The sequence below is a fragment of the Vulpes lagopus genome, chromosome 4 (assembly GCF_018345385.1).
Source record: "Vulpes lagopus strain Blue_001 chromosome 4, ASM1834538v1, whole genome shotgun sequence".
Lineage (NCBI taxonomy): Eukaryota > Metazoa > Chordata > Mammalia > Carnivora > Canidae > Vulpes > Vulpes lagopus.
Window position 1 is genome coordinate 95,862,543 of NC_054827.1, and position 12,544 is coordinate 95,875,086.

At 58.7% G+C, this 12,544-nt stretch overlaps 1 protein-coding gene and 4 non-coding genes across 12 annotated transcripts in view; all 5 read right to left on the minus strand.

Moving 5' to 3' along the window:
- LOC121489987 overlaps window positions 1-12,544 on the minus strand; it is an 88,679-nt gene that overhangs the window by 74,119 nt on the left and 2,016 nt on the right. For 6 of the 8 annotated variants that reach the window (XM_041753491.1, XM_041753495.1, XM_041753493.1 and 3 more), the window contains exons 2-5: window positions 11,021-11,161; window positions 7,900-8,040; window positions 4,772-4,912; window positions 1,651-1,791 (exon numbers count right to left, since the gene is read on the minus strand). In XM_041753491.1, the coding sequence (XP_041609425.1) occupies window positions 1,651-1,791; window positions 4,772-4,912; window positions 7,900-8,040; window positions 11,021-11,161 (564 nt within the window). Of the gene's footprint in view, window positions 1-1,650; window positions 1,792-4,771; window positions 4,913-7,899; window positions 8,041-9,038; window positions 9,185-11,020; window positions 11,162-12,165; window positions 12,312-12,544 lie in introns of all 8 variants that reach the window. The other 2 variants (XM_041753498.1, XM_041753497.1) reach the window with 2 other exon arrangements.
- On the minus strand, window positions 1,309-1,403 carry LOC121490259. The gene has a single exon (XR_005987580.1). It is a non-coding gene; the product is annotated as a small nucleolar RNA SNORD116 (small nucleolar RNA).
- On the minus strand, window positions 4,431-4,525 carry LOC121490262. Its single transcript, XR_005987583.1, has one exon. It is a non-coding gene; the product is annotated as a small nucleolar RNA SNORD116 (small nucleolar RNA).
- On the minus strand, window positions 7,557-7,651 carry LOC121490260. The gene has a single exon (XR_005987581.1). It is a non-coding gene; the product is annotated as a small nucleolar RNA SNORD116 (small nucleolar RNA).
- Window positions 10,679-10,773, minus strand: LOC121490263. The gene has a single exon (XR_005987584.1). It is a non-coding gene; the product is annotated as a small nucleolar RNA SNORD116 (small nucleolar RNA).

Genomic DNA, 12,544 nt, shown 5'->3' on the forward strand with positions numbered 1-12,544 from the left:
ACTGTCCGGTGCCTGTGGCCTGTCCTGCACGGTCTGCAGCCTAGCCCACAGAAGTCTTGTGCCCACAGAGCAGGGAGGAGCCAGTCCGGATGCTGATCAAGGGCTGCCCTGGGTGGATGTCTTTACGCAGGAGCCCGGCAGCCCAGGAGGCAAGGTCTGCATGGCCAGAGTCTGCAAGCCCAGCTGGCAAAGGGAGGGACAACCAGGGTGGCAATGGCCGGCAAGGCCAGCACAGGCACAGGGTAGACACCCAGGAGAGCCCTTCTTTGGGGAAGTAGTTGCCTGGGGCGGGTCGGACAGAGCCCTCGGCACCATCGCCAGGCGGCCCCTTAAGGCCGTAAATCAAGGCCCACGGGGGAAGGTGGTGGGGCCGCAAACAGCCCACGAACCTCTGATCCGTTGGCTTTCCTAACAGCATCCAGGTGTAGGGAGGCCGCCAGCAGACCTGCCCGCACCCACGTGTCCTCCAGACGCCCTTGGCCCTGCCATTCCCATTCTTCCCAGTGGCCAGCGAAGCTTCTACACTCCTGCCCTGAACGTACACCATGAGCTCGGCTGGACTTCCTGGCGTGTGTGTGTGTGTGCGCGCGTGTGTGTGTGTGTGTGTGTGTTTGCATGCCTGTGCATGGGACTTCGAGTGGTGAGCGTGTGTGTGACTGTATATGTGCTTCTGTATGTTTTATGTGTATTCGTGCGTGCGTGCGAGTACTGTGTCTCCGTCCTTGTCTGGCCTCAGATGAATTAGGGCTCTGTCAAAAGCAACGAACCCATCTGGTGTCTTTCCTGTCCTCCCGCAACCCTGTTCAGCACTCAGCTGAGAACGCGGAACAGAGGCCTGGGACAGAGATTGCTCCTTGCCCGGTCGGGGGTCCACCTGTACACCGGCGGCCCCTGACCCTGCAAGGGGGGCACCACACACCACCAGGAGTACTGGCTCAATCTTTGGCCTGGCCGACGGACTCCGACATAGATGCTCTCAAGGCCCTGCCAAAGCCGCCTAACGCAACTCCTACCACTTGGCTGCTGGCTGTCTGAGACACCCCCAAAGCCCAGCCATGTCATGGAGGACCACCATGTCGAGGACTCCCACCCAAGGAGAGCACACGTTTTCTAGGCCCTCAGCCCTCCGCCAGGCTCTCTGATCCCAAGGCCCTTCGGTGGAGATGGTGGTGTTGGTGGTGGTGGTGGTGGTGGTGGTGGTGGTGGTGGTGGTCGTGGTGGTGGTGGTGGTGGTTGCAAGCAAGCGTGTGGCACGACGAAGGTGAAGCTGTCCCTCACTCCTTCCTTCTCTGGGGGAGAGAAGGTGCTGGACCTCAGTTGCGATGAGAACGACGGCAGGGAGTTCTCACTCATTTTGTTCAGCTTTTCCAAGGAATGCAGATTGAGGGAGTCATCATCGATCCAAGCACTTTCTCGGCCTCCTGGTAAATTGAACTACGCAGGCTGAACAGCTCATGGGGTCTCCCCGTGGCCTCAGCACCCTCCTGTACCCTGGAGACCACCCACAGCTATGCCCCTGAGCAAGAGGCATAGGCAATCCTCTTGGAGAGCCAACGTCCATGGCCAGGAGCACAAGCCAGCTGGCAGGTCCGCAGGCCATCTCAGGACCTTCGAGTGCCATCAGTACACGTTGACACAACAAAAGCTTACCTCTGGTGATCCGTGTGCAGGTTCCCCGTCCTGGACCACTCTGCTTCCACAAGGCCCGCCATCATCTCTCCACACCACCGTGGAAAGGAAAGGAAGGTCTTCTTCTCCATGTCAACAGGAAGCCTAGCTAGGCCTCGGCACCTGAGGAGGTGTGGAGAAATCAGGCGAATGTGTGACGTACCCACCCAGGCGCTCAGATGGCCCGAGCGTTCCACACGGTTCCCTGGGGGAAGCATTGCATCTCCCTGTGCTGTCCCTCTGTCCCACAGGGCTAGCTGCTCATCAGTGATATGGAACGGGCCCACGTCATCCCACACAAGGGGATGTGCCTCTGTCTCATGATGTGTGTCTAGGAATTTCCTGGTTAGAATATGACAATGTTTCTGGTCAGACCACACGCCATGAGTGGGGATGTGCAGGCGTCTGTTTGTGTGGGGCCCTCTGTGGGTGTGTTTCAGTGTGTGTGCATCAGTGTGACTCTATGGGTTTATTAGGAAGAAGCTGTGCACATGTGTGCGTGTGCAGGCCAGGCTGGCAGGCTGGCAGGCTGGCCATCCGTGGCTCAGGAGCTAACGTTTAGAGTTCATCAGCGCAAAGTACATGGGCAATCCGGGGATCCATGGCCTCAGACCCTGGCACGTAATAGCGTGACATGACGTGACTGACCTCACGGGACGTCGCAAAGCCCTGAGACACCACGTGCCCGAAGCCCTCTGGCAAAGCACAGCACAAGGACTCTCCTCCAAAGACACACTATCGACCATCGAAGCCATGTCGATGTGGATTACGTCGCCCCATTAGCTGAGCCGGGTCCGGGCGCAGCATGAAACCTCAGCCACCCCGGGGAAAGGCAACGAGCCCTGTGAGGGCAGCAGGCCTCAGGAAATGGATGCACGCCTCAGGCCTTCACGAAGCCCTATGAGAAGAGGTGGCCACACGAAGGTCGGACAGGCGACTGGTCCCACACACATGACTATTTGCTCTTGGCGTGTGGGCAGAACAGCCCTAGGCAAGTGGTGCCCATGCTACACTGAGAGCCCAAGAACAGCCGACTGAAGCGGGGGTGCGCTACTGACAAGGGAACCGGCATCGCAACAACCATTGTGCTTCACGGGCTCGGCCTCTGGGAACACCTGCCATGAGTCAGGCTGCCGCATCCGGGTCCATGTCCTGAGTCCTCATCACTGCACGGAAAGTCACCACTGCCCTCGAACGGGACTCCCACGTCGGGGGACGGGATCCTCAGCAAGAACAGCAACACGTGGCATGGTCTTCACAGGCATCTATATTGTGGGACTCAAGGTAGGGCCTGTCCATTGGCAGAGACAGGCTAAACACAGGTGGTGTTTAGACTCTGGTGCAGGGGCATGGCCACATTACTATAGGTGACAGGCACACACAAAGGAGAAACAGTGCCTTCCCACGACGAGGAAGACAAGGCCAAGCTCCACAGCCTTGACAAGAGGCTCCGCCTGACTACTGTCCGGTGCCTGTGGCCTGTCCTGCACGGTCCGCAGCCTAGCCCACAGAAGTCTTGTGCCCACAGAGCAGGGAAGAGCCAGTCCGGATGCTGATCAAGAGCTGCCTGGGGTAGATGTCTTTACGCAGGAGCCCGGCAGCCCAGGAGGCAAGTTCTGCATGGCCAGAGTCTGCAAGCCCAGCTGGCAAAGGGAGGGACAACCAGGGTGGCAATGGCCGGCAAGGCCAGCACAGGCACAGGGTAGACACCCAGGAGAGCCCTTCTTTGGGGAAGTAGTGGCCTGGGGCGGGTCGGACAGAGCCCTCGGCACCATCGCCAGGCGGCCCCTTAAGGCCGTAAATCAAGGCCCACGGGGGAAGGTGGTGGGGCCGCAAACAGCCCACGAACCTCTGACCCGTTGGCTTTCCTAACAGCATCCAGGTGTAGGGAGGCCGCCAGCAGACCTGCCCGCACCCACGTGTCCTCCAGACGCCCTTGGCCCTGCCATTCCCATTCTTCCCAGTGGCCAGCAAAGCTTCTACACTCCTGCCCTGAACGTACACTATGAGCTCCGCTGGACTTCCTGGCGTGTGTGTGCGCGCGCGTGTGTGTGTGTGTGTGTGTTTCAATGCCTGTGCATGGGACTTCGAGTGGTGAGCGTGTGTGTGACTGGATATGTGCTTCTGTATGTTTTATGTGTATTCGTGTGTGCGTGCGAGTACTGTGTCTCCGTCCTTGTCTGGCCTCAGATGAATTAGGGCTCTGTCAAAAGCAACGAACCCATCTGGTGTCTTTCCTGTCCTCCCGCAACCCTGTTCAGCACTCAGCTGAGAACGCGGAACAGAGGCCTGGGACAGAGATTGCTCCTTGCCCGGTCGGGGGTCCACCTGTACACCGGCGGCCCCTGACCCTGCAAGGGGGGCACCACACACCACCAGGAGTACTGGCTCAATCTTTGGCCTGGCCGACGGACTCCGACATAGATGCTCTCAAGGCCCTGCCAAAGCCGCCTAACGCAACTCCTACCACTTGGCTGCTGGCTGTCTGAGACACCCCCAAAGCCCAGCCATGTCATGGAGGACCACCATGTCGAGGACTCCCACCCAAGGAGAGCACACGTTTTCTAGGCCCTCAGCCCTCCGCCAGGCTCTCTGATCCCAAGGCCCTTCGGTGGAGATGGTGGTGTTGGTGTTGGTGGTGGTGGTGGTGGTGGTGGTGGTGGTGGTCGTGGTGGTGGTGGTGGTGGTTGCAAGCAAGCGTGTGGCACGACGAAGGTGAAGCTGTCCCTCACTCCTTCCTTCTCTGGGGGAGAGAAGGTGCTGGACCTCAGTTGCGATGAGAACGACGGCAGGGAGTTCTCACTCATTTTGTTCAGCTTTTCCAAGGAATGCAGATGGAGGGAGTCATCATCGATCCAAGCACTTTCTCGGCCTCCTGGTAAATTGAACTACGCAGGCTGAACAGCTCATGGGGTCTCCCCGTGGCCTCAGCACCCTCCTGTACCCTGGAGACCACCCACAGCTATGCCCCTGAGCAAGAGGCATAGGCAATCCTCTTGGAGAGCCAACGTCCATGGCCAGGAGCACAAGCCAGCTGGCAGGTCCGCAGGCCATCTCAGACCTTCGAGTGCCATCAGTACACGTTGACACAACAAAAGCTTACCTCTGGTGATCCGTGTGCAGGTTCCCCGTCCTGGACCACTCTGCTTCCACAAGGCCCGCCATCATCTCTCCACACCACCGTGGAAAGGAAAGGAAGGTCTTCTTCTCCATGTCAACAGGAAGCCTAGCTAGGCCTCGGCACCTGAGGAGGTGTGGAGAAATCAGGCGAATGTGTGACGTACCCACCCAGGCGCTCAGATGGCCCGAGCGTTCCAAGCGGTTCCCTGGGGGAAGCATTGCATCTCCCTGTGCTGTCCCTCTGTCCCACAGGGCTAGCTGCTCATCAGTGATATGGAACGGGCCCACGTCATCCCACACAAGGGGATGTGCCTCTGTCTCATGATGTGTGTCTAGGAATTTCCTGGTTAGAATATGACAATGTTTCTGGTCAGACCACACGCCATGAGTGGGGATGTGCAGGCGTCTGTTTGTGTGGGGCCCTCTGTGGGTGTGTTTCAGTGTGTGTGCATCAGTGTGACTCTATGGGTTTATTAGCAAGAAGCTGTGCACATGTGTGCGTGTGAAGGCCCGGCTGACAGGCTGTCAGGCTGGCCATTCGTGGCTCAGGAGCTAACGTTTAGAGTTCATCAGCGCAAAGTACATGGGCAATCCGGGGATCCATGGCCTCAGACCCTGGCAAGTAATAGCGTGACATGACGTGACTGACGTCACGGGACGTCGCAAAGCCCTGAGACACCACGTGCCCGAAGCCCTCTGGCAAAGCACAGCACAAGGACTCTCCTCCAAAAACACACTATTGACCATCGAAGCCATGTCCATGTGGATTACGTCGCCCCATTAGCTGAGCCGGGTCCGGGCGCAGCATGAAACCTCAGCCACCCCGGGGAATTGCAACGAACCCAGTGAGGGCAGCAGGCCTCAGGAAATGGATGCACGCCTCAGGTCTTCACGAAGCCCTATGAGAAGAGGTGACCACACGAAGGTCGGACAGGCGACTGGTCCCACACACGACTATTTGCTCTTGGCGTGTGGGCAGAACAGCCCTAGGCAAGTGGTGCCCATGCTACACTGAGAGCCCAAGAACAGCCGACTGAAGCGGGGTGCGCTACTGACAAGGGAACCGGCATCGCAACAACCATTGTGCTTCACGGGCTCGGCCTCTGGGAACACCTGCCATGAGTCAGGCTGCCGCATCCGGGTCCATGTCCTGAGTCCTCATCACTGCACGGAAAGTCACCACTGCCCTCGAACGGGACTCCCACGTCGGGGGCCGGGATCCTCAGCAAGAACAGCAACACGTGGCATGGTCTTCACAGGCATCTATATTGTGGGACTCAAGGTAGGGCCTGTCCATTGGCAGAGACAGGCTAAACACAGGTGGTGTTTAGACTCTGGTGCAGGGGCATGGCCACATTACTATAGGTGACAGGCACACACAAAGGAGAAACAGTGCCTTCCCACGACGAGGAGGACAAGGCCAAGCCCCACAGCCTTGAGAAGAGGCTCCGCCGGATTACTGTCTGGTGCCTGTGGCCTGTCCTGCACGGTCTGCAGCCTAGCCCACAGAAGTCTTGTGCCCACAGAGCAGGGAGGAGCCAGTCCGGATGCTGATCAAGGGCTGCCCTGGGTGGTTGTCTTTTCGCAGGAGCCCGGCAGCCCAGGAGGCAAGGTCTGCATGGCCAGAGTCTGCAAGCCCAGCTGGCAAAGGGAGGGACAACCAGGGTGGCAATGGCCGGCAAGGCCAGCACAGGCACAGGGTAGACACCCAGGAGAGCCCTTCTTTGGGGAAGTAGTGGCCTGGGGCGGGTCGGACAGAGCCCTCGGCACCATCGCCAGGCGGCCCCTTAAGGCCGTAAATCAAGGCCCACGGGGGAAAGTGGTGGGGCCGCAAACAGCCCACGAACCTCTGATCCGTTGGCTTTCCTAACAGCTTCCAGGTGTAGGGAGGCCGCCAGCAGACCTGCCCGCACCCAGGTGTCCTCCAGATGCCCTTGGCCCTGCCATTCCCATTCTTCCCAGTGGCCAGCGAAGCTTCTACACTCCTGCCCTGAACGTACACCATGAGCTCGGCTGGACTTCCTGGCGTGTGTGTGTGTGTGTGCGCGCGAGTGTGTGTGTGTGTGTGTTTGCATGCCTGTGCATGGGACTTCGAGTGGTGAGCGTGTGTGTGACTGTATATGTGCTTCTGTATGTTTTATGTTTATTCGTGTGTGCGTGCGAGTACTGTATCTCCGTCCTTGTCTGGCCTCAGATGAATTAGGGCTCTGTCAAAAGCAACGAACCCATCTGGTGTCTTTCCTGTCCTCCCGCAACCCTGTTCAGCACTCAGCTGAGAACGCGGAACAGAGGCCTGGGACAGAGATTGCTCCTTGCCCGGTCGGGGGTCCACCTGTACACCGGCGGCCCCTGACCCTGCAAGGGGGGCACCACACACACCACCAGGAGTACTGGCTCAATCTTTGGCCTGGCCGACGGACTCCGACATAGATGCTCTCAAGGCCCTGCCAAAGCCGCCTAACGCAACTCCTACCACTTGGCTGCTGGCTGTCTGAGACACCCCCAAAGCCCAGCCATGTCATGGAGGACCACCATGTCGAGGACTCCCACCCAAGGAGAGCACACGTTTTCTAGGCCCTCAGCCCTCTGCCAGGCTCTCTGATCCCAAGGCCCTTCGGTGGAGATGGTGGTGTTGGTGGTGGTGGTGGTGGTGGTGGTGGTGGTGGTGGTGGTCGTGGTGGTGGTGGTGGTGGTTGCAAGCAAGCGTGTGGCACGACGAAGGTGAAGCTGTCCCTCACTCCTTCCTTCTCTGGGGGAGAGAAGGTGCTGGACCTCAGTTGCGATGAGAACGACGGCAGGGAGTTCTCACTCATTTTGTTCAGCTTTTCCAAGGAATGCAGATTGAGGGAGTCATCATCGATCCAAGCACTTTCTTGGCCTCCTAGGTAAATTGAACTACGCAGGCTGAACAGCTCATGGGGTCTCCCCGTGGCCTCAGCACCCTCCTGTACCCTGGAGACCACCCACAGCTATGCCCCTGAGCAAGAGGCATAGGCAATCCTCTTGGAGAGCCAACGTCCATGGCCAGGAGCACAAGCCAGCTGGCAGGTCCGCAGGCCATCTCAGGACCTTCGAGTGCCATCAGTACACGTTGACACAACAAAAGCTTACCTCTGGTGATCCGTGTGCAGGTTCCCCGTCCTGGACCACTCTGCTTCCACAAGGCCCGCCATCATCTCTCCACACCACCGTGGAAAGGAAAGGAAGGTCTTCTTCTCCATGTCAACAGGAAGCCTAGCTAGGCCTCGGCACCTGAGGAGGTGTGGAGAAATCAGGCGAATGTGTGACGTACCCACCCAGGCGCTCAGATGGCCCGAGCGTTCCACACGGTTCCCTGGGGGAAGCATTGCATCTCCCTGTGCTGTCCCTCTGTCCCACAGGGCTAGCTGCTCATCAGTGATATGGAACGGGCCCACGTCATCCCACACAAGGGGATGTGCCTCTGTCTCATGATGTGTGTCTAGGAATTTCCTGGTTAGAATATGACAATGTTTCTGGTCAGACCACACGCCATGAGTGGGGATGTGCAGGCGTCTGTTTGTGTGGGGCCCTCTGTGGGTGTGTTTCAGTGTGTGTGCATCAGTGTGACTCTATGGGTTTATTAGCAAGAAGCTGTGCACATGTGTGCGTGTGAAGGCCAGGCTGAGGCAGGCTGGCAGGCAGGCCATCCGTGGCTCAGGAGCTAACGTTTAGAGTTCATCAGCGCAAAATTCATGGGCATTCCGGGGATCCATGGCCTCAGACCCTGGCAAGTAATAGCGTGACATGACGTGACTGACCTCACGGGACATCGAAAAGCCCTGAGACACCACGTGCCCGAAGCCCTCTGGCAAAGCACAGCACAAGGACTCTCCTCCAAAGACACACTATGGACCATCGAAGCCATGTCGATGTGGATTACGTCGCCCCATTAGCTGAGCCGGGTCCGGGCGCAGCATGAAACCTCAGCCACCCCGGGGAAAGGCAACGAGCCCTGTGAGGGCAGCAGGCCTCAGGAAATGGATGCACGCCTCAGGCCTTCACGAAGCCCTATGAGAAGAGGTGGCCACACGAAGGTCGGACAGGCGACTGGTCCCACACACATGACTATTTGCTCTTGGCGTGTGGGCAGAACAGCCCTAGGCAAGTGGTGCCCATGCTACACTGACAGCCCAAGAACAGCCGACTGAAGCGGGGGTGCGCTACTGACAAGGGAACCGGCATCGCAACAACCATTGTGCTTCACGGGCTCGGCCTCTGGGAACACCTGCCATGAGTCAGGCTGCCGCATCCGGGTCCGTGTCCTGAGTCCTCATCACTGCACGGAAAGTCACCACTGCCCTCGAACGGGACTCCCACGTCGGGGGACGGGATCCTCAGCAAGAACAGCAACACGTGGCATGGTCTTCACAGGCATCTATATTGTGGGACTCAAGGTAGGGCCTGTCCATTGGCAGAGACAGGCTAAACACAGGTGGTGTTTAGACTCTGGTGCAGGGGCATGGCCACATTACTATAGGTGACAGGCACACACAAAGGAGAAACAGTGCCTTCCCACGACGAGGAGGACAAGGCCAAGCCCCACAGCCTTGACAAGAGGCTCCGCCTGACTACTGTCTGGTGCCTGTGGCCTGTCCTGCACGGTCTGCAGCCTAGCCCACAGAAGTCTTGTGTCCACAGAGCAGGAAGGAGCCAATCCGGATGCTGATCAAGGGCTGCCCTGGGTGGATGTCTTTACGCAGGAGCCCGGCAGGCCCAGGAGGCAAGGTCTGCATGGCCAGAGTCTGCAAGCCCAGCTGGCAAAGGGAGGGACAACCAGGGTGGCAATGGCCGGCAAGGCCAGCACAGGCACAGGGTAGACACCCAGGAGAGCCCTTCTTTGGGGAAGTAGTGGCCTGGGGCGGGTCGGACAGAGCCCTCGGCACCATCGCCAGGCGGCCCCTTAAGGCCGTAAATCAAGGCCCACGGGGGAAGGTGGTGGGGCCGCAAACAGCCCACGAACCTCTGACCCGTTGGCTTTCCTAACAGCATCCAGGTGTAGGGAGGCCGCCAGCAGACCTGCCCGCACCCACGTGTCCTCCAGACGCCCTTGGCCCTGCCATTCCCATTCTTCCCAGTGGCCAGCGAAGCTTCTACACTCCTGCCTTGAACGTACACCATGAGCTCGCTGGACTTCCTGGCGTGTGTGTGTGCGCGCCTGTGTGCGTGTGTGTTTGCATGCCTGTGCATGGGACTTCGAGTGGTGAGCGTGTGTGTGACTGGATATGTGCTTCTGTATGTTTTATGTGTATTCGTGTGTGCGTGCGAGTACTGTATCTCCGTCCTTGTCTGGCCTCAGATGAATTAGGGCTCTGTCAAAAGCACCGAACCCATCTGGTGTCTTTCCTGTCCTCCCGCAACCCTGTTCAGCACTCAGCTGAGAACGCGGAACAGAGGCCTGGGACAGAGATTGCTCCTTGCCCGGTTGGGGGTCCACCTGTACACCGGCGGCCCCTGACCCTGAAAGGGGGGCACCACACACACCACCAGAGTACTGGCTCAATCTTTGGCCTGGCCGACGGACTCCGACATAGATGCTCTCAAGGCCCTGCCAAAGCCGCCGAACGCAACTCCTACCACTTGGCTGCTGGCTGTCTGAGACACCCCCAAAGCCCAGCCATGTCATGGAGGACCACCATGTCGAGGACTCCCACCCAAGGAGAGCACACGTTTTCTAGGCCCTCAGCCCTCTGCCAGGCTCTCTGATCCCAAGGCCCTTCGGTGGAGATGGTGGTGTTGGTGTTGGTGGTGGTGGTGGTGGTGGTGGTGGTGGTGGTCGTGGTGGTGGTGGTGGTGGTTGCAAGCAAGCGTGTGGCATGACGAAGGTGAAGCTGTCCCTCACTCCTTCCTTCCCTGGGGGAGACAAGGTGCTGGACCTCAGTTGCGATGAGAACGACGGCAGGGAGTTCTCACTCATTTTGTTCAGCTTTTCCAAGGAATGCAGATGGAGGGAGTCATCATCGATCCAAGCACTTTCTCGGCCTCCTGGTAAATTGAACTACGCAGGCTGCACAGCTCATGGGGTCTCCCCGTGGCCTCAGCACCCTCCTGTACCCTGGAGACCACCCACAGCTATGCCCCTGAGCAAGAGGCATAGGCAATCCTCTTGGAGAGCCAACGTCCATGGCCAGGAGCACAAGCCAGCTGGCAGGTCCGCAGGCCATCTCAGGACCTTCGAGTGCCATCAGTACACGTTGACACAACAAAAGCTTACCTCTGGTGATCCGTGTGCAGGTTCCCCGTCCTGGACCACTCTGCTTCCACAAGGCCCGCCATCATCTCTCCACACCACCGTGGAAAGGAAAGGAAGGTCTTCTTCTCCATGTCAACAGGAAGCCTAGCTAGGCCTCGGCACCTGAGGAGGTGTGGAGAAATCAGGCGAATGTGTGACGTACCCACCCAGGCGCTCAGATGGCCCGAGCGTTCCACACGGTTCCCTGGGGGAAGCATTGCATCTCCCTGTGCTGTCCCTCTGTCCCACAGGGCTAGCTGCTCATCAGTGATATGGAACGGGCCCACGTCATCCCACACAAGGGGATGTGCCTCTGTCTCATGATGTGTGTCTAGGAATTTCCTGGTTAGAATATGACAATGTTTCTGGTCAGACCACACGCCATGAGTGGGGATGTGCAGGCGTCTGTTTGTGTGGGGCCCTCTGTGGGTGTGTTTCAGTGTGTGTGCATCAGTGTGACTCTATGGGTTTATTAGCAAGAAGCTGTGCACATGTGTGCGTGTGCAGGCCAGGCTGGCAGGCTGGCAGGCTGGCAGGCAGGCCATCCGTGGCTCAGGAGCTAACGTTTAGAGTTCATCAGCGCAAAGTACATGGGCAATCCGGGGATCCATGGCCTCAGACCCTGGCACGTAATAGCGTGACATGACGTGACTGACCTCACGGGACGTCGCAAAGCCCTGAGACACCACGTGCCCGAAGCCCTCTGGCAAAGCACAGCACAAGGACTCTCCTCCAAAGACACACTATGGACCATCGAAGCCATGTCGATGTGGATTACGTCGCCCCATTAGCTGAGCCGGGTCCGGGCGCAGCATGAAACCTCAGCCACCCCGGGGAAAGGCAACGAGCCCTGTGAGGGCAGCAGGCCTCAGGAAATGGATGCACGCCTCAGGCCTTCACGAAGCCCTATGAGAAGAGGTGGCCACACGAAGGTCGGACAGGCGACTGGTCCCACACACATGACTATTTGCTCTTGGCGTGTGGGCAGAACAGCCCTAGGCAAGTGGTGCCCATGCTACACTGACAGCCCAAGAACAGCCGACTGAAGCGGGGGTGCGCTACTGACAAGGGAACCGGCATCGCAACAACCATTGTGCTTCACGGGCTCGGCTTCTGGGAACACCTGCCATGAGTCAGGCTGCCGCATCCGGGTCCGTGTCCTGAGTCCTCATCACTGCACGGAAAGTCACCACTGCCCTCGAACGGGACTCCCACGTCGGGGGCCGGGATCCTCAGCAAGAACAGCAACACGTGGCATGGTCTTCACAGGCATCTATATTGTGGGACTCAAGGTAGGGCCTGTCCATTGGCAGAGACAGGCTAAACACAGGTGGTGTTTAGACTCTGGTGCAGGGGCATGGCCACATTACTATAGGTGACAGGCACACACAAAGGAGAAACAGTGCCTTCCCACGACGAGGAGGACAAGGCCAAGCCCCACAGCCTTGACAAGAGGCTCCGCCTGACTACTGTCCGGTGCCTGTGGCCTGTCCTGCACGGTCTGCA